General features: G+C 41.1%; 1 protein-coding gene across 5 annotated transcripts in view; it reads left to right on the top strand.

Moving 5' to 3' along the window:
- Window positions 1-21826, top strand: part of FKBP5 (FKBP prolyl isomerase 5) — a 118268-nt gene that overhangs the window by 87718 nt on the left and 8724 nt on the right. For all 5 annotated transcript variants that reach the window (XM_043592955.1, XM_043592957.1, XM_043592958.1 and 2 more), the window contains 3 exons: window positions 8573-8729; window positions 15213-15303; window positions 17755-17838. In XM_043592955.1, coding sequence (XP_043448890.1) covers window positions 8573-8729; window positions 15213-15303; window positions 17755-17838 — 332 coding nt within the window. The remainder of the gene's footprint in view (window positions 1-8572; window positions 8730-15212; window positions 15304-17754; window positions 17839-21826) is intronic.

Below are 21826 nucleotides of genomic sequence, written 5' to 3'. Positions count from 1 at the left end.
CAGGCTCCAGGCTCTGAGCTGTCAGCACAGCCCGACGTAGGGCTCGAATTCATAAGCCATCATCAGCTCATGACCTGAGCCAAAGTCGGACACTTAACTGACTGAGCCACCCAGGTGCCCTGAAGAGAACTTTTAAAAATACTCGTCATTATCTTTTGAGATGTTTAACGGGGCGTTAAGTTAATAAGTCAAAAAACCAGCTTCTGTGAAAAAGGAAAAGGAGGATAAAGTTTCTGGAAATTAAGAATATTATTGGCAAAATTGGAACTCAGAGCAAGGGCCAAAAGGCAAAATGGACAGTCCCAGAATTCTGAATTGGTAATATAAAAAAGTACTCAAGAATATCTCAGAACATAGAGCAAAAAACAAAAAAACAAAAAAACAAACAAACAAAAAAAAACCCCAAAGATACAAAAGGCAAAGAAAGAAGGTAGGGATGAAAAATCAAAGCCCATTTGAATCTAATCAAACATGTGATAGAAGAAAATTTCCTAGAGAAAATAGAAGAGCCTTAAGATTGAAAGGAACTTGGGGTGCCTAGGTGGCTCAGTTGGTTAAGCATCCAACTTCAGCTCAGGTCATGATCTCATGGTCTGCGAGTTCAAGCCCCATGTCAGGCTCTGTGCTGACAGCGCAGAGCCTGGAGCTTGCTTTGGCTTCTGTGTCTCCCTCTTTTTCTGCCGTTCCCCTGCTTGCACTCTGTCTCTCTCAAAAATAAGAACATTAAACAAAAAAACAACTTAAAAAAAAAAATTAAGAGTGCCATACAACAGTAAAGAGTGCTTTTTCACCTAGGTACATTCTGGTGAAATTTCTTAATTCCACAGCTTAAAAGGAAATTTTGAACTGTTCCAGGGAGGAACAAGCCTTGTGCAAAGAAAGGAGAATCAGAATGACATCAGATTTCTTAACTCATGACGCTGCATACCACATGACAATGCTTTGAGCATCGTGACTATGAGTATTTTGACCCCAGAGTTCTGTCCTCAGCCAAATCATCATTTAAGTATGAGAACAAAATCAGCTTTTGGGAATATGTAGACTCATGCCCTTTTTGAAAAATACACTATAGGATATACTAAAACATCATAAAAAACAAAACCAAGAAGTAAAGACTCCAAGGCATAAGAAACATTAGTGAGCAAAAAAGTAATTTCCATAACATGTCAGTGAAGTTGGATACATTTATCTTGAAAGATCTCTGAAATGACATAACTATAATGTTAAAAATAATAATGGCTTAACAGTCTGGAGCTAGTTTTTCTGAGTCATTTAAACAAAATGTGCAGATGGGAAGTGGAGAGGGGAGGCAAAATCATCCATGGTTTTATTCCAGGGGACGATTATGCTGACTAATTTGTTAACATTGATAAACGTATATATACCTTTAAGTGATTTGTTTAAAATGTAATGTTAGGTGCTAGGAAGAATAGCATGTAGAACTTCCAAACCAGAACTTGTGGCTCAGTTGGTAGAGTGTGCAATACTTGATCTCAAGGTTGTAAGTTTGAGTCCCATGTTGGTTGTAGAGATTACTTAAAATAAAATCTTAAAAAAAAAATTGGGGGGCAGCTGGGTGGGTGGCTCAGCCGGTTAAGTATCCAACTTCAGCTCAGGTTATGAACTCATGGGTTCAAGCCCCATGTTGGGGCTCTGTGCTGAGAGCTCAGAATCTGGAACCTGCTTTGGATTCTGTCTCCCTCTCTCTCTGCCCCTCCTCCACTCACACTGTGTCTCTCAAAAATAATAAACATTTAAAAAATTAAATTTAAAAAACTTTCTTTGGAGTGACGTGAAGAAATAGAGGAACAAGGAAAATTTAATCAATCTAATAAAAGTTATAAAAAAAATAACAAGAAAAGATTATATAGAAAACCTAAAATAAGATGGTAGGAATAAAACCAATCATATCAGTGTTACGAAAATATGGATGAGATAAAGTCACCTATTAAAGGCAAAAATTCTCAGAAGTTTAAAACAACAAGATCTAGCTATAAATGTTCTTTATAATAATATATATAATAAAATATAATAAATATTAAAAACAAAATGGTACTGAAAATTGGAAATAGAGGAATGATTTCATGTATGCACATGTTGAGATCTGATCAAACTATGAGGCTTTTTTGGTTTTGTTTTTCACATGCTTCTGAAGTATTTATGAATGTCCTGGTAAATTTTGTCCAGTAAGAAAGAGCAAATTCTTGAAACTGCTTTATTATGTGTTCTCACAAAATAACGTAGTGTGGTACTTGGTCTAAAATGGACAGTGTTTATTCTTTCAAATATCTTGAATTTATATGGCTCCTTCTAAAACAGTAGCTTCAAGTCTTCAGGTAGAGTAAAATCTTAGTAAAAAGTAGTCCTTTCTGTTATTAAAAAAATACAGCCAATGGATCATTCATTTTAGAATAGTATTAAACAGGGGCACCTGGGTGGCTCAGTCAAGCATCCGACTTCAGCTCAGGTCAAGATCTCACGGGGGCGCCTGGGTGGCGCAGTCGGTTAAGCATCCGACTTCAGCCAGGTCACGATCTCGCGGTCCGTGAGTTCGAGCCCCGCGTCAGGCTCTGGGCTGATGGCTCGGAGCCTGGAGCCTGTTTCCGATTCTGTGTCTCCCTCTCTCTCTGCCCCTCCCCCGTTCATGCTCTGTCTCTCTCTGTCCCAAAATAAATAAAAAACGTTGAAAAAAATTTAAAAAAAAAAAAAAGATCTCACGGTTTGCGAGTTCAAGCCCCACGTCAGGCTGTCTCTGGTGACAGCTGGAGCCTGCTTTGGATTCTGTGTCTCCCTCTCTCTCTGTCCCTCCCATGCTCATGCCATGTCTCTCAATAATAAATAAACGTTTAAAAAATAAAAAAGTAATAATATTAAACAAAAGCTCCATATCAGTGAAAAATTTAAATAGCCCTTGCAAGTTGTTAAAAATAGGAGTACTAATATATTCAAAAAGGAAAATTTCTATAAGGAGTGGAAATTACTACCATGTTCCTTAATGCCCTGTTTTCAAATTAATTGTTAAATACTTACTCTCTGTCCTTGAACTGTGTGGTAGGCACTGAGGTACAAAAGAAGTTATAAGACATTGCCTTTGCCTACGTAGAGTTTTATTCACACTGTGACAGCTCTGTCTGTGGAGCCATTAAGCAGTTGCTTGTACCAAAGTTCTAAAACATGTTTAATCTGGCGTAATTTACCACTAATTGCAGGAAAATAATCATAGCTAACTTCCATTTAGATCATCTATGTGTATCCACACATAGGACAATATTTTCACATCTTAGGTACCCTGACATAGGCATGAACGAATGCCAGGTGCTGGGCTAAAAGCTCTAATTCGGGCCCTGATTTGATCCTCTCCACTGTAAGGAGTTAGCTAATTTTTTTAAAATTTTTTTTAATGTTTATTTATTTTTGAGAGAGGGAGAGAGACAGAGCGCATGAGTCGGGGAAGGGCAGAAAGAGAGGGAGACACAGAATCCGAAGCAGGCTCCAAGCTCTGAGCTGTCAGAGCAGAACCCAACGTGGGGCTTGAACTCACAGACCATGAGATCATGATCTGAGCCACACAGGCACCCCTAGTTAGCTGATTAGATTTTCCCTAATTCTGTGGATGAAACTGAGGTTCAGGTAATTGAGATGACCGTGCCCAAAGCCACAGTTGTGAAGTGGCACAATGGGACTGGCACACAGGTCTGACGAAAGTGCTATACCTGCGTAAAGAGATGCGTGAGGAGGATGTGTGCTGGTGTGGAATTTATTGCCGTGGGTGTGCTTACTATTTAGACGAAGATCTGTAAGCCATTTGCATAAGGGCTATTCTGTTCCAGTGGCCGGGGTCCACGCCCGCTCTCAGCTAGCATCTGACCCTCAGTTCTGTAAGCAGTCGTCTAGTGCTATTTGTTCATGTCTACTAGTGTAAAACGGTGCAGAGGAGGAAGGGAGGCAGTTCGGGGCACATTTGACCACCATGCTTGATGGGAACAGTTTCTCTTTTAATCGGTGATTAATATGCCTCTCCTGATGTTACAAATCCATCTCTGTTTCCTTATTTGTCTTTTCAGGGGGTCATTAAGAATCCAGTGTCTCTTGGATGTTCTGCTCTATTAGGCAGGCAGAGAGAAACTCATTTTGGCGTGAATTAGGCAGCAGAACAAACCCTTGCCATGTGGTAGTAACCTGTCACAACCTGTTTTTTCTCTGGCCAGATGACTGGTCTTGTCTAGTAGTAATGCCATTACAACATTCCCATTCAGATCCCCATGACCCAGTAATTGTTTTGGGAATGAGTGCAAAGCTATCAGACACCAGCTACTATAATTAGAAAAGGGAAAAACAGACACTTACCAGAGCTAACGTCTTTAGGCTGGAGCATTTACAGCACCTTTTTTTTTTTTTTTTTTTTTTTTAAGGTTATGGAGCCTCCTTCTCAGTTTTGCTTCCTAAAATACAAATTCTACAGTTTTTGGGTTCTTGCATTCCAGTTTTTGTTACTGCAGTGCACTCTCTTTCCTTTTCCCCCCTATTTTAATCGGAGTACAAATTGCTGTCAGCACATCGAGTTCATGTGCCAGCCACATTCAGAACAGGGTGTTCTGTGCTCTTCAAAACAAAATTGCTCTAGGGCAGTAAGAGAACAATAAGTCAGAGCTCCAGTTTAAGTGATGTTTTGCAGCAGACCCGGCTTACTTGATGTGGTTACACTCGGATTGCGCAGCAAAGCTCGGGTAATTTCATTTGGTTTGACTTCATGGGGAGTTACGTAGACTTTAAGTCAAGGGAAAATGTTCCTTTTTAACTTGTGTATTTTTTTCTTTACCAAAAAAGCCCTAAGTAGAAGCATCCTGTATGTACTTTTATTCTCTTTGGGCACGTCATAGATCATTTACTTCCCGTAAATCATGCTGGTTGGAATTAGCAACAGACCTCCTGAGCCCTAGAGGCTGAGCTCCCAGTGAGTCATGATGGTTATTATTAAATATTTATTAAGTGAGTATTTGCACTAAGAGATGCAAGGTCAAAAGCAACCACAGGTCTTCCTTAGCCAGAGCTGCCACAGTTTTCTTTGGTACCAATTGTTGAGACAATTAAAAAAAAAAAAAAAAAAGAAGGCACTGGCTCTGTAGGAACCAGGCAGGTTTGCTTCTGTCACCGTGAAGGGGCCCTACAATGGCAGGCCGTTCATGGTGTTTCTGTGGCCCCCTGGGTGGTGTATGAGTTCTTGTCAGCAGTCTTGTAGAACTTGTCACACCAGTGTTCCAAGTTTAGAAACCAGTTAACAGAGCAATAGCCTTTGCTACTTGTAGACCTAAAGAATCAGTGGGCTGTATACCCCCTGAGGCTATGATACCTTCTCTTACTCTGACCTTCCAGATTAAAAGGTAGAGGTTTGGGGGTGCCTGGGTGGCTAAGTCGGTTGATCATCCAACTCTTGATTTGGGTTCAGGTCGTGATCCCAGGGTCATGGGCTCGAGTCCCAGGCTCTGTACTGAGCGTGGGGCCTGCTTAAGGTTCTGTCTCTTTCTTCCTCTACCTCTCTCCCCTGCTCACATGGTCCCGTGTGCTCTCTCTCTCTCTCTTCCTAAAATCTTTTTTTTTTTTAAAGGTAGTGGCTTTATAAGTACATACGAACTGGTGTATGTGTGTTTGTGCACATGCATGTATCAGTTTAAGATTTTAGGGTACTGTAGATAGTGTTCAGGTCCAACTTAGAAGAGTTAGATTTACCAGAAGAAAAGATTATTACATATATAAGGTAGTAAGTAAGTATAAGAGTCATTGCAGATTTTTACCTTTCTACTAGGTGTCCATAAACATTGGTTCTATCATTTATTGTCTCTCGTAGACCAGCTGCTTTCATTATAGTTTGCTTGCCTTCATTATAATTTGAACCTTTTTTTTTTTTTTTTGGCTTGCTTGCTTCACTTATCTTTCTCAATTATGTTCACTAGTAGCCAATCTTTTTTTTTCTTTTCCTAATATGATGGGTTGTGCCATGTAAAGAAAACTTCTGAAATTATTTATGTAATTTTAACATCAAGTACATGCATCAAGCTGAAAACTAGCCTAGGAAACTGACACATGAGCAGGAATCTTTTGCAGAGTCTCTGGATTTCCTGTTTTGAAAACACATTCAAACTTGATCAACCAAAAACCACAATGAATGTACTGATAGTTTCCTCTCCCACTAAATGTACTCTCCTTTAGGGAGGAAGATACTTCTAACAATAAACCTCAGACAGAAAAATCTGTCTAAGTTGTGAGGTAGCAGGATGATAAATCTCAATATTTGAGAGTATTCCACAATTCAAGGGCTGAAATTCACTTTGCTCAGCAATTTTTTTTTTTTTCGTGAAAAGTATCATCGTATTGGTCTATATTAGATCTCCTGGGCAGATTTTAAAATATTTAAGAACATAAACTTTCCAGAACTCTCAATTCCTTTAGAACATCATCTTTTATTTATTTTAGTAAAAATATCTTAAACCTTAGACTCCCTGCAGAACCTCTCTAGTACATGTTTGAAAATAATAAATTTATTTTGAAAATACTTCCAATTAAAAAGAATTTTCAATGTGCTATAAGTTGATTGAGTTTTATTTTATCTAGAGCATTCCAAAAGTGACTGTAATAGAGAAGATCATCTACATTTATGACTGTGGGACATAGAGTGAAATTCCTATATGTCAACCCCACCCTGAGAGCCAGTGTTTTTCTTCCCCTTGTTTGGAGAGTCCCATCCCTCTCTAATTTGGCCCGAGCTTCTCAGACTTCATCCTGTGTCTGTGATGGAAACACATCAGGATGATATGAATCCTAGTAAATCAGAACAGGGTAGAGAGCTTCAAAGTATAATGTCCATGTGACATTGTGGCTCTTGATGTCTGTATCACCACTGTTTACTTTTCAGTGTTTCATTTCTCAGGGCTGGGCTAAAGGTAACCTGATCAAATGATTAACTGCGGAATTAGCTTTGAAGCTCGTTTCTAGCCTATATCAAGAATTCTATCACTGGGTCATAGATTCTAAAATGCTTTGAAGCATTTTAGAGCTTCAAAGGACCTTTGAGATCATATAGTTCAAAAGTAGAGTAAGTTGGACTTGAATTTGTATTTCAAAAATCATAATTGTCTCGTGAAACAAGTAGAACAGAGTGAGTGATTTTTAGTCTCTCTAAAGGAGAGAAACCAGTGTTAGAAAAGAAGCATTTTAGGAAATTGTTACATTTGAATCTAGTCCATTATGTTATAGAAGTTAAAGAATTTTCTTTTTTTTTTTTAATATATGAAATTTATTGTCAAATTGGTTTCCTAGAAGTTAAAGAATTTTCTTATGAAATACAAATTATTGTATTATTTGGTGACTGTTGTGCTGTTGTATGAGCCATTCATTTTTCTTACTAAGTCAAAGACCTAAATGGAAAAGAATGAATATCTTTTTTTTTTTTTTTTTTTTTTTTTTAAATTTTTTTTCAACGTTTATTTATTTTTTTGGGACAGAGAGAGACAGAGCATGAACGGGGGAGGGGCAGAGAGAGAGGGAGACACAGAATCGGAAACAGGCTCCAGGCTCTGAGCCATCAGCCCAGAGCCTGACGCGGGGCTCGAACCCACAGACCGCAAGATCGTGACCTGGTTGAAGTCGGACGCTTAACCGACTGCGCCACCCAGGCGCCCCAAGAATGAATATCTTTAATATGAAAAGTAGTTGGAAAGATTCAGAGAATTGTTTATCCTAGGAAAAAAGTCTAACGGATCAAGAAAAATATACATATCTCTATACATTTTTCATATTTTGTCTTGAAGAAACATAAAAGCTCCTTATCTGTTCTGAAATTACCCTGGAAATGAGCTGAGTGTGAGTGAAGTGAGAAATTAGGCCCCAAGAAATTGATCTTTTAACATTTCAGAAGAGGTGGTTAAGTAATTTGATTTATGAAGTTATAGTAGACTGATGATTCCTTTCACACTTTACATTTATCACTCCACTAAGGGATATAGCTATGATACAGTTACTGATAATGTTGGCTTTGGGTTTTCTGTTTTTACTCAAACATATTTGTGAATGAGATTAAGACTCTTTTTTTTTTTTTTTTTTTTTTTTAAAGAGCTTTTTTTTATTGAGTTAACCTTTGTATAGCTTTGGGGAAATAGCCGTTTAGTTGTTTTTCATCTAAGCCTCTGAAGTCAAGATGGAGTTATAAATGTTTAATCCCTTATATAGTTGATAATTAAATTTGTGGCACCTTGATAGTTATCTATTAAATATTCTATTTCTTGATCCTGTATTATAGGTGAGGAAGTCTCATATGGTAGGTTTAATTTAAACCTGTGTTTCCACTTTGTTTTATTATCCACTAAGCTATTGTATTGATACAGTTCCTGGTAAGTATAAGTTTAAACTTAGAAATAGGATGGCTCTTAAATTTTCAGACTCAGTAGACTAAGTGTCAACAAGATATACCCATTTGTCTCTTGATGAAATGAGAAAGGGAAATCATCATTTATCACTTCCCTAAATTAACCAGTCCTACGGAGCAGCTTTGTTGACTGACCTGTCTCCTCTCCCTCAGTCCACCTGGAAGGCCGCTATAATGGAAGGATGTTTGATTGTAGAGATGTGGTATTCATCGTTGGGGAAGGAGAAGACCATGACATTCCAATTGGAATTGACAAAGCCCTGGAGAAAATGCAGCGGGAAGAACAGTGTATTTTATATCTTGGACCACGGTAAGCAGCATACCAGTTCAGTACATAGTGAAGTTATCTAAAGGACTGGGATGTGTGTGTGTGTGTGTGTGTGTGGTGGTAGTGGTGTAAGAAAGTGGTCCACTTTCGGGACGCCTGGGTGGCCCAGTCATTTGAGTGTCCAACTTTGGCTCAGGTCATTATCTCATGTCTCTTGGGTTTGAGGCCCGCATCGGGCTCTGTGCTGACAGCTCAGATCCTGGAGCCTGCTTTGGATTCTGTGTTTGCCTCTCTCTCTGCCCCTCGTCCACTCGCACTTTGTCTCTCTCTCTCAAATAAACATTAAAAAAAAAAAGTGGTCCACTTTCATTCTTTTGCATGTAGCTGGTCAGTTTTCCCAACACCATTTACTGAAGACTGTCTTTTCCCCATTATATATTCTTACATCCTTTGGCATGGATTAACTGACCATATAAGTGTGGGTTTATTTCTGGGCTTTATATCTTGTTCCATTGATTTATGTGTCTGTTTTGTGCCAGTATCATACTGTTTTGCTTATCACAGTTTTGTAGTGTGTCTTGAAATCTTGGATTGTGATACCTCTAGCTTTGTTCTTCTTTCTCAGGGTTGCTTTGGTCGTGCAGGGTCTTCTGTGGGTCCACATTTTGTGTGTTCCAGTTCTGTAAAAATGCTATTGGTATTTTGATAGAGATTGCGTTGAATCTGTAGATTGCTTTGGGTTGTGTGGACATTTTAACAATATAATACCTGCAGTCCATAAGCATGATATATCTTTACATTTGTGTCATCTTCGATTTCTTTCATCAGTGTTTTATATTTGTGACAACATGGATGGACCTAAGGGGTGTTACGCTAAGTGAAAGAAGGCAGACAGAAAGATACCATATGATTTTACTTATACGTGAAATATAAAAAACAGAACAAATGAACAAACAAAACAGAGACAGAATCATAAATACGGAGAGCAAACTGGTGGTTGCCAGAGGGGTGGGAGGTTAGGTGAAATAGGTGAAGGGGGAATTAACAGGTACAAACTTATGGTTACAAGTCATAGGGATGCAAAATACAGCATAGGGAATATAGTAAATAATACTGTGCTAGTATTGTATGATAATGGATGGTAACTGCACTTACGGTGAGCTTAGTGTAACGTGTAGAATTGTCAAATCACTATGCTGTACACCTGAAACATTGTAAGTCAACTGTATTTTAATTAAAAAAAAAAAACAGGATACACTTGCTTTTTCAATCAATGTTTTAGTGTTTTCAATGAAGTTCATGCTAACAGTGGTAACAATTGAATCAGGCTGTATGATCATGGAGTGAATTAATGGGCCTTGTAATATCAAAGATTTGCGAAGCTGTTTCCGTGATTGTTGTGTGTCAAGGATAGGACTGACAGGCAATTTTTGCTGTTTATTGGTTTGCCTGCCATATTGCCGAGACAGGAAGCTGTTGGCCCTTCTCATGTGATTCTCTTGCCCCCTCTTTCCTTTTCTCCAAATTAAGTGGGAGGCAGTAAAACATGTGAGGGGTGGAAGTAGAAGCATTTGGATGACTTATTACTACTTGAATTTGTGCCACCTGTTCTTATACAGAGTCCCTGGGGTGAAAAAAAAGTGTTCTTCCTGGATCTAAAGGCAGCGGAGATGACTCATTTTTGCCTAAATTTTTCCCATCATAAGGATATCCATTAGCACTTCCCAGCTTAGAACTATCAGACACTAACAGTCTCTCTTGTGAAAACATGTTTGGTATTATTTTTAGACCTAAAATTATACCACGAATCTAACCCTTCTATCTTGATAAATGGACCCTTGAGAGAAAGCAGGGTGTTTTGATTCTGTTTGCATGAAAGTGCATCAGCTTATCTCGAGTCTCCTCCCTCTTGGCTCCTTGGATTTCAGTCACTGGGATCTGGGGTTATTGACAATCCGAATGACCTGCACTTACCAGTAGGTAGAATTGTGCCTTTTATACGCCTGCTGGCCTTTGTGTAGCCTCAGTGCTAGCCCAGCAGCATATCCCCCCTTGCCCTAACTCTTGAGCCATAATCCTGTTTCCCGGGTGAGGTTCTGGCCATGCCTGCAAACGCTCTACACCTTGAACCCTTTTAGAACCTTCACGGAGGCACCTTTCATTTAATACCTTCTTTTTCTCTATCGTTCTTTTTCCACTATTCTATTCCTACTTTAGTGTGTTTTACTTACATTTATTCTATATTTGTAGTTCACGCTTAGGTGAACTTATTTCTCTCATTCTATAAGGAAAATAGAGGAGGCTGTCTCCTCCATATCCAGGTAATATCTAATTATTTTTAATCTAGCATTCTAAAATTATAGTCCTAGACTCACATAAAGAGAATGGCGTTTATGCCCATTGTATGCTTTCAGATTTAAGCTCCCTGAGGATAATTCTGCGTCCATGGAGGCATATAATAGTGTATGAATCAGTTTGTTACATTTTAACCTAGCTGATAAGACAATTTGGGGGGCAGATGTCTCAAGTTTAGTGGCAAAGAGAAACAAATTGTCCTTATATTTACTAATGCAAATGGTTCCTTGCACATTTAAATTGTTTGTCGTATCATTAGTGGTTAAACCTTGCCATGCCCCGTGTCATCTAGGTCCACTTGTGCAAGTCACTTAACACTCCTCAGCCTCAGTTTCTCCTTCTGTAAAACGGGGATAACCATATCTATTTCATAAAGTTGTGGAGGTCTAAATGAGGTAATGCATGTAAAGAACTTTGCAAAGTGCCTGACAAATGTAAACTCTCAGTATATTAGCTGTTACTGCTATTGTGGTGACTCTTTCTATGCTGTTTTACCCTCAAGACCACAAGGAAAAGGCGACCCTGTTTGTTTTTGTTTTTTGTTTTTTTTTTTAACGTTTTTATTTATTTTTGAGACAGAGAGAGAGGGAGACACAGAATCGGAAGCAGGCTCCAGGCTCTAAGCCATCAGCCCAGAGCCCAACGCGGGGCTCGAACTCACGGACTGCGAGATCGTGACCTGAGCTGAAGTCGGACACTTAACCGACTGAGCCACCCAGGCGCCCCAAGGCGACCTGTTTTAACATAGGGTAGATTTTTCAAATCTTCAATAATAAAAGTAATCAAATTTTCGTAAATGTCTAGGTCTAAAAGCTTTTCCATAGTTTTATGGAAATAATTTAGCGTAGTTAGAAAGGAACGTGCTGTTTTCTGAGATGCTGGTTAGTATGTAGAGTCCCATGAGGTGCCCGCTCTGCAGAACAAGACCATCCACGCGTGCACTATGTAACGTTGCCCACGTATGTAGCCAGTCCCCACGTACGAGGCATGTGCACACGGTGAGTGTCCTTGTCCAGATCCCCACTTACCGCAGAACACCGCGTCCCAGTGTTGCTGTAAATGTGGCTGCTGCACATACATGCTCCGTATTTCTTCTCTGTCCTCTGCATGCCATTCTCCAGAAGACACTCAGGGCGCACCTCTCTCTGACTCTGATAGACTCCTTGGCAGGATGTTTTCACAGTAAATTCATAAAACACTTCCAAAGAACCCATTTTCTTTTCCTCAGTGGGACGGTATCTTTTATATTGTTTTTTGTTTGTTTGTTTTGTTTTGTTTTTTAACATTTTTATTTATTTTTGAGACAGGGAGAGACAGAGCATGAACAGGGGAGGGTCAGAGAGAGGGAGACACAGAATCTGAAACAGGCTCCAGGCTCTGAGCTGTCAGCACAGAGCCCGACGTGGGGCTCGAACTCACGACTGTGAGATCATGACCTGAGCCGAAGTCGGCCGCTTAACCGACTGAGCCACCCAGGTTCCCCCTTTTATATTGTTTTTAATACTGACCGATGCTTCTTTTTCATTTAAAGTATGGCTAGTTCCAATTTTCCCCCTCCCTTTCCTTATGTTTCTGTCCTGCACCAACCCCCGACAAAAACACAGGCTGCCAAGAGCCATAATGTTTAATTATGAGGCAGTCCGGGTTAAAAAATAAACAGTTTTCTGGGGACACATGGGGTCTGAATTGAAGTCCTGGCTCTGCTACTGCCTCTTTGTGTGACTGTCTGGAAGCATGTCTCTGTGCCTTAGTTTGTAAGCACTTAGGGTACAAGTGCTTCTTCTATGCCCGTAAAGCCTTACTGGCCACTGGTAATCATTGTTCGTATCTCTGCTGTCTGCAACTGTTCATTCAGGAACATTACTACCAGATTCCTTCTGCTACTATAGCCCATCCTGTCCTTGGGTTAAGTCCTGGAATCCCACTTGTGATGTTCTTTCAGTCAGAGGAAGATGTGTGCCCCGGGTCCTTCCTTGCCCAGGCTGATCTGGCATAAGTCAGACAGCTTTCTGTGTAACATGGAAGGTTGGGTTAGATGCTCCCAGAATAGTTTGTTGTGAGCCTAGGCCTCCCCGTGCTGGTGTTCTCCACATAAATCTTCACAGAACCTCTCCGTTTGAACCCAGGAGAGACTGCAGAAATAATACCCTCCTTCAGTTGTCTTTAATCCCATTGATGATAACTCAGGGCAGTTTGATGCCTTCCTTGACCCAACCCGCATCTCCCCCACCCCCAGCCTTGAGACTTCTGTCTGTGAGTTCCTTTAAGGCAGTTTGTCTCATCCTCAGCACGGCTGACATTTGGAGCCAGGTATTTCTCGGTTGTGGCGGCTGCTCTGTCATTCTAGGACATTCCGCAGTGTCCCTGGCCTCTGCCCACTAGTAGTAGTCCCCTAGTTGTGGCAAACCCAAAACCTCTCAACACTGCCTGCTATCCCGGGCGGGGGAGGTTCAAATCACCCCTATTGAGAGCCACGGGTCTAGGGCAGGCGTCAGACTGTGCTGGGTGTGTACCCGTTTAGCACAGGGCTCAGCAAGCATGATCAGCAAGGACTCCCCCACCCACCTGTTTCCCAGCAAAGATTATTCCATTATTTACCCGATGGTAGAAACAAAATAGGTGATCTACGGGTCTAAGAGCTTGAAGTAGAGAACTAGTCACGACTATCTAAAATTGGCCACTGATAATTATGTCCTCTTTGATTTCTTAGCTGAAGATACCCTTTGCCCTGCTATTAAAACTACCACGCCCCATTCCTACCAGCTCTCTTTGTGTCTCTGTGCCTCTCTCTGGCTCCAGCTTTCATTTTCTTGTGTAATAGTGGAGGTGAGTAAGCATTTTCTTCCTGAAAAATTCAGGCAAGGGGTAAAGAAAATGATGTGAACAGCAAAATATGAGTGTTCCAACTCTAGTCTTTTTACCCCAGAGAAAATTAGAAGTATTAGCATCGACCTGGTTTTGGCATCTTTCAACCCATAGCCTGAAGGTTTGCAGTACAATTCCATATACTTAAGAGTAGTTTGGCTTGAGGGGCACCTGGGTGGCTTGGTCAGTTAAGCATCCAACCCTTGATTTCAGCTCAGGTCATGATCTCATGGTGCATGAGATTGGGCCCTGCGTCGAGCCCTTGCACTGACAGTGTGGAGCCTGGTTGGGATTCTCTCTTCGTCTCTCTCTCTCTCTGCCTCTGCCTGCTCTCTCTCAAAAATAAACAAACATTTAAAAAAATAAATCTTAAAAAAAAAAAAAAAAAGAGTAGTTTGACGTGAAACAGATGGGAACAAAATATATCTCAGTGAACACTTTGATAATATGCGGTGCGTTGTATGTACTAAATGCTGGGAAAACCGTTGGACCCGACAGACCAAACACCACCAGAACTTCCATTCTAGGATGTTCTTGAATGCTTTGGGTGTGATCTCAAAATGAAACAGAAAACAATTTATATATCCTTATTTTCTTTAGTAAGTTTTGGCTAAAAGGTACAGTGTTTTCCAGTGTGATAGCCACAGAACTATGAGAGGATTTCTCCTAATGATGTGTTAGAGCTTGCTAGGCTGTTCCTTTTGATGATACATTTGTTATATCTTTTCTGTGTTCTGGTGTGCTTTTTAAATGTCTTGCAGAAACACTGGGAGGATGAATTTCCTTCCCGATGTGTGAGCCTTCCCCCCGTTTATCTGACTGGGAGTGCTACTGCCGGAAGGAGACCGCACTTTAAAGTGAAAAGCTTATTAAACATAGCCTCTGACGAGCAAGGTTGTAACAATTACAGTGCCTGTCTTCTCTGTCCTCCTGCTGATAAAGCTTCGGGGAAGAGTCCTGATGGCCAAACTATGGCTGTTTTATAAAAAGAACTAGATATAAAATCAAGCAGAGAGAAAAAGGCAGTGACGTTTAAAATCCCATCAAGCAAGCTTCCCCAAGGAGCACAGGTGTTACATTACGTGTGATTGGGAAGGAGGAAAGAAAGCTAAGTCGAGCCCGGTTTCTTCAGCACGGCAGTGATACGCGGCACTGTAGCTTCTGGTCAACATCTGGTCTGTCTGCGGGGTCTGTGGTATGTGAAGTGTGCAGCCCCGTGCTAACGTGCTGCCTCAGAATACCAGAGGAAGTGCCTGGAAATACAGCAGTTTGTTGAAAGTTTTGTTGTTCTGCTCTCCATTTCAGATACGGTTTTGGAGAGGCAGGGAAGCCTAAGTTTGGCATTGAGCCTAATGCTGAGCTGATCTATGAAGTTACACTGAAGAGCTTCGAAAAGGTGAGAAAATACCAGCTTCTCCGAAGTCATGGTGGATGTTTTCTCCATGCGCTTTCTAGAAGTTACTTCTCCTGTCAGGTGGTGTGGATGGAGATGGCATTTATTCGCATGCGGTGCTTTTCGTGACTGAAGTTTGTCTCTGGTCTCAGACACGGCCCCGGGAGCGCCGATACCGCACGGCTCATCTACAGCTAAGGAGCTCAGTGTTCTGATTTTGTTCCTATGTGTCAGCCTTTTTTTTTTTTTTTTTTTTTAACTTTTTTTTTTGGGTAGAATCCAAGACTTGTTCCCTTATTTGTTCCTAGACTTGTTCTTTTTGTACTTTTTTTCCTGGGTTGAAGACAAAAAGGTTCACATTCTGCCAAGCAGCTCCTTGGGGGCGTGGGGTGCAGTTCTCCAGTGCTGAACGGACCGTACCCTTCCCGGGAGTTGTGAAGAGGCCTTCACGTGGCTCCAAGTTGTAATCCAAAAGGCAAGGCTTTGTGGGCCCCCAGGCTGTGTGACAAGGGACACAAGAGACAAACCTGTTCACCCTGCGGCCTTCTCTTTTCCCACCTGTCCAAGTCTAAAAAAGAGAGGTTGTCCGTTGCCTTGGGTTCCGGAAACAGCGTGCCTCCTCGAACGTGTTTCTGTCTCAGACCCACCTCTGGAGGCTCCCGGCAGCAGCCTCACCAGCACCCACCACGTATGTCTGCACTAGCTACCGTGTCCGGCCAAGTCCCCTTTGCATCACCAAGGCCCCACTCTTCCCTGAAAGCCCCGAGAGCTGCATTTCGTGTGCCCTTTTTATTCCCACAGTGCTGCCTCCGTGTTCTGTACGTTAAGCTGTGGACTGGAAATGTAACTGTTTATGTCTCATTAGACTCCAAAAGGAAACCATCGTCCCGGAGGGCTGTAACTTTGGACCTAGAAAGTCAGGGCAGACTGCTTTGGGATTCGCCCCCAACGGCGATGTTCCTGATCGTACCCCCCACCCACCATGCCCCCACAACAAGCACATGCTCCTGTCGTGACCATCACTTGTTGTCAGGTCACTTCTCCTGAAGGCCTTCCAGCTCAGCACTGATCCTCCAAAACTGTCTTCATAGCACAAAGTTTTTTTATTATTAAAGAGAGAAAATAATCTTTAGCATGTGATTATGTAGACCTTTGGCTTTCCTATTTCCATTTTTGTCAAGTAACCCACAGCCCCTTCCGATCCCCGGCTGTGTGGACATTGCTTGTCGCGGAATATTCTCACTGTGTTGTGCTGTAACGAGCCCCTGCACGCTCACCGCTCCAGGAGCATGTTCCATGCAGCACTGCTGCGTACGCTTGAAACCACACGAGAGCGTGATGTTGGAAAAAGCAACGGGATTTAGTTCTCTGCCTCGTAGTATTAAGAATACATTTATACTCCGTAAAGACGGAACTCGGTATAAAAATGCAAAGAGCCCTTGTGACTAGAATTTTAAGTAAAAGAGCTAAGTTGTTAAAAACCACAAGAGACTTTAAGTAAAAGAGCTAAGTTGCTAAAAACCAGAAAGACTAGTAACTCTCATTATTCACTTGGTGAGGTGGGTGGCAGCAGGAATACATCACTAATTGTTTTCTGAATAGAATTTTACAGTTACTCACTGAAGTTTCATAATTCCTATGTAGTCAGTAGCACTGACAGAGCCTTTTTCCTTTTCCCTTTTAAAGGATCCCAGATTGTTCTGTTGACTCTTTATGGTCCCTTTAAATCTAGCTGTTCATAATGACAGTGCGGTTGTCCCTGGATTCATATCTCTAGTGGTGGAGAGCAATAATACACATAATACAAAATAGTAGATGGTCATAAAATCGTTGGTTTATGGCTTTGAAATATTTCTGCATCAGCTTTACCCTCCCTGTTATGTTTTCCTTCAGTCCCCCAGGTATACGTCTGCAAGTTGATACAGTTTGGAAGCTTTAGTTTATCTGCTGGTCCAAAGAGGTTTCAGAGTCGAAAGACAACTACGTGATCTGGAATTTTAAAAATTCTCTGTGAATATACAGCCGTGACTTGACTACCATAGTGTTCCCATTTTAGAGTCAACAGACAGAGGCTAGAGAGAAACAGTTTGCTGAAATTGTAATGGCAGTTTACTGGTGAAGTGTGCAGGAGGGGAGAGGAGGGACGCCGGGTTTTGCTGTGTGTCCTCACCGGACAGCTCTGAAGATGCTCTTTAACAGCACACAACAGCCTAGCTTGCTCACTTGTATTTTTGTCTTGCTCCTCCTTGAGCAACATGGGTCACACTGCAGCTTAGTCATCATGGAAAGTGAGTTCTAACCCAGCGGTGAACTGGCAATAGCACGCAGTTTTAAAAGCCAGTGTGTTTTGAGGCATGGGTGTCCTAGAAGTAGCTGCTGTCTGTTCTTACAGGCATCAGCTGATACTTTTTCCTTCTCTCTTCATCTAACCATTGTTACAAATTTACACAACAGGCCAAAGAATCCTGGGAGATGGACACCAAAGAAAAACTGGAGCAGGCTGCCATTGTCAAAGAGAAGGGAACTGTGTACTTCAAGGTGTGTGAGCCCTCGTATAATCTTTTCCATCTCAAAGAATTTATTGAAGTGTCAGTGAATTGTGCTGATAATCCCTACTCTGAATTCTGTCAGTACACCTCTGGGTAAGAATAAGCCTGGATTTTTACAAGTCTGTCATTTTCAGTGTAGAAATGGTGAGAAGGAATGAATTAATGTGACACAAGGAATACAGATGCCTCTTTCACACATCCTACTCTAGATTGTAACCCTCCATAAAGGCAGACCAGGTCTGGCTTGTCCACCCACCAGTGTATCACCCAGGACCTAAGGCATCTTGTTTGGGATGTGGTTGGCACTCAGTAAGTGTTTGTGGAAAGAAGCAAAGAATGAATGGAATAATTGGTAGCAAGTGAGAATTCATAGAGATAAGTTCCCCATCATTTTCCTTTCTACTACTCTCTTGGTGAAGCCGCTAAGGCATGTGACAAAAGGAAAGCGAAATTGCAGATTCCAGAAGAAACTGGCAGGAGGAGAATATTAATTTCTTCCAGTGGCCAGGATGATCCTGCCATTGGTTTTGTGAGGAATCTTGAGAAACTCCTGCATGATATTTGTTACCGGTTGCTTCTCCAAAGTCCATTCTTGTAATATCTAGGAATGTGTTACTTTCTCGCTTAGATCTTAAACCCCCAGATAAAAGAGAGAAAGAAACAGCACTTGATTCAGTTCTAACCAGAATGTTCTGCCCATTGCTTCACTAGCCCCAGCAAAGCATCTTCTCCACGTCAAGCAGAAAGTGAAAGAACGAGTTTTTGTCAAGGTTTCTTCTTCTTCTTCTTTCTTCTTCTTCTTTTTTTTTTCCTTTTTTTCATGGACTGCAGTCCATGAGCAAAAAAAGTAGATGATGTTTTCAACCGTCTAAAACGGTGATACATAAATGTACTTTAGCCAGTCTTACTGGAGCGGCTGCTCTAAGACATGCTGTTGCACAGACAACCTTGTCTGCAGGGAGGGGAAGCAAGGTTAACCCCAGTGAAACAACTACAGAATTATGTGAGACCGTGTATAATCAACACAGAATTCACACAGCCAGAGGGCAACACGTGTGCTCCTTGTTTTCCGTACTGTAAGAACAGACCCATTATTGGGTCATGGTCCCAATTTAGGGGAAGTGTATTGCATTAATGTAGTAAAGACAAATTTTGTATCATAAAATTTGTTGTGTGAGTGGATTCTGGATCATAACTGAAAACATATTTCTTGCTGTGGGTTATAGCTAAATAAATGTGAAATCTGTTGATTTAGGTAATATATAATTATTTGCATTAATTTATAGCCATTTATTAGATAGACTAAAATAACGTGTCAATCACCAGAAAGCATTGGGGAATGGTGGACTGAGCTCCAAATGGGGAAAGCCAGGCTTTATGGCTCAAAATGATTTAAAGGCGTTTAAGGTCCAAAGAGGTTATTTTCATGTGTGAAAAGTCATACAGAGTTAGATTAGATGATCCCCAAGTTTGTTTCTAGCCCTAAAATTCTGTGAGTTTTGAAACTCTTGAGAGCAAGTTTGATTTGTTTTTTTTAATTCTAATTGAAATATATTGGATACTTCTAAGCTATTCAAGTAAAATTCCACATGAGTAATTTGTAGACTCAAATACACAATACACTGGAATGAAATAATTTTTGTAAAATCCCTTGGGACCATAGGTCCTAAATGGTGTTTCCTGTGTACCTGGAGGTCTATAAAAGTCCTTATTGTATTTTTTATATTTCCTGCAGCTTCTAAATAGAATATTAATAGTTTGGGGATGGAGGAGTTGAAGTTTTCGCCATGTTGAACAGAACTCTATCAACTCTGTGTAGTAATACAGCTCAGCTGTTCAGAAGCTCTAATTGGTTGCTGATGACTCAGAACTTTGGGGAACATTATTGGTGATGAAATAATGTGGCAAAGCCATGTGTTGTATAGCTGTATCCTAAACATATACAGAGAGATGGCCAGAGTCAGTGATCGGTAGCAGAGAGCAGTGCTTCAGTGCCCGTACAGACTTAACTTCGTCACTTCTAGGCATCACAATTGCAGTAGTGGTTTGTGTATTTCATAATATTGTGAACCCTTTTAAAATTACTGATCTTTGGATAAAATCTGGATCAGCGGTCACACATATGGAACATATTACTTTTAACATGCAATTTGATAGACAGAATCTGTCAAAACATTAGTCTGTTGGGGGAAAATTAATGGAAGGTTCAGAACCACTGACCTAAGACTTTTCTCCCAGAATGTCTCTGAACATTTTGTACTACTAGAAACTTCCCTGGAGGCACCTTCATAATTATAGGTAAAAGATCCCAGCAGCGATCCTCGTTTTAGATGTAAGACTTCAGAATGGTAGGCAGTTTCCTGTACACACTCTCTTTTAAAATTTCAGGGCAGGTTTCAATCTGCCACACTGCCCTCCTGGGCCTCATCTTTTCAGAGTGTTTGACTTGGCACGTTGTGCACATGCACAGAGTCCAGATGTGTGGGTGAGAGCGGAGATGGGGTGAAATAAAAACCTACGTTTCGTGCCGTCTGGTACATTACGGCTCCGTTTTTGTTGACCTCTTGGTTTGGTTTACACATCAGTGGGTAAATTTCTCCCCTTTGTGGAGTTGAACTGCACTCAGTTTTAAAATGGGAGTAATTTTGCTGTTTAGATTGTAAACCCCTCATATCAACCCCTGACCACTAAAGAGAAGAAAGGCAGGAGAGGCTCCGGAATTAACAGATAACAGCATGCCATTGTGCCAGGCATCGTGCAGGCCAATTAAACAGACATGATATTTGCCCTCATAGCTGAATAGGGTTCTGCAAGACCAGAGCATTAACTATCCTACTTGGTTTAGTGGTTCTCTTTTCTGGCTTGGAGGCAGAGCGGCAAGTCTGAGGACACTGCAGTGATACGGGGTTCTTGCGCCCCCTTGTGCTCCTTCGGGGAAAAAAAGCATTTCTCAGGCAAGCTAGTTAAGGATTGACTGCTGAGCCCTTTTCAGACAAACCAGGCTTTGCTGTGTTTTGACTTTGCTGAACCAGAAAACCAACTCTGTGATTTAGTAACAGGTCATCTAGAATTCTAGGGTTTTAGATTAAAAAAAAAAAAAAACTCCTAAGAAGTCTCCACCCTCCCTTTCTTCTGCTCTCATTCACTTAGTATGGGATTTCTCAATCTTGGCACTGCTGACATTTGGAGCTGTTCTGTTTTGCCGAGAGGCTGTCATGTGCATCGTGGGATGTTTAGTGACCTCCCTGGTTTCTACCCACTGGATGCCAGTAGCACACACACACCCCTGCGGTTGTGACAACTAAAAAGTGTCTCTAAACATTGCCAGATGTTCCCCAGGGAGCAAATCACCCCCAGCTGAAAAACTCTTGTTTTCGTACATTAGAAGTAGTAATACCACAAAACAAGATTTTTGTTGTCAGAAGTTGAGCTCTAAAAATTATAAGTGATACAGATGAAAGAGCTTTCAAGAAGTTAAAGTGCTATATAAATGTAAAGAAACCATTGTGAAGTCTGTTACTTTGTGGGGTTTTGGGGTTTTTTTCCTTTGGTTTTGGTTTTTTGGGGTTTTGTGTGTGTGTGTGTGTGTGTGTGTATGATTTTTTGTTTGAAACCACAGCCTTGTACCATTCTGATTATTTAGAACCTACCGCAATGATAAGCTCTGGGTCACTGTCCTCCCTGGCCTTTTTCTTTCCCTGTAACAATATACTAGGAGATCATCAGAAAAGGTAATAGGTACATTTGAGAAGGAGGAAGAAGAAGAAGAAACTAGGCATAACAGGGACAATACCTGTCCTTCTTACCTAATCTGAATGAAATGATAACCTTTCATTTCTACCCACCGCTCCATTTTTGCTGTCAACCATAGAGAACATTTTGATTCCAGAGTTCTGTCTTTGACCTTAATATTTGTTCAGCACACCTCTCCTCAGGGCCTCTTTGTGCTCAGTATCTTTGGATATTCCAAAGGGATA

Source organism: Prionailurus bengalensis, chromosome B2 (genome assembly GCF_016509475.1).
Source record: "Prionailurus bengalensis isolate Pbe53 chromosome B2, Fcat_Pben_1.1_paternal_pri, whole genome shotgun sequence".
NCBI classification, from domain to species: Eukaryota; Metazoa; Chordata; class Mammalia; order Carnivora; family Felidae; genus Prionailurus; species Prionailurus bengalensis.
Note: the sequence above shows the minus strand (reverse complement) of the source record. Positions and strands in the feature narration are given on the sequence as shown.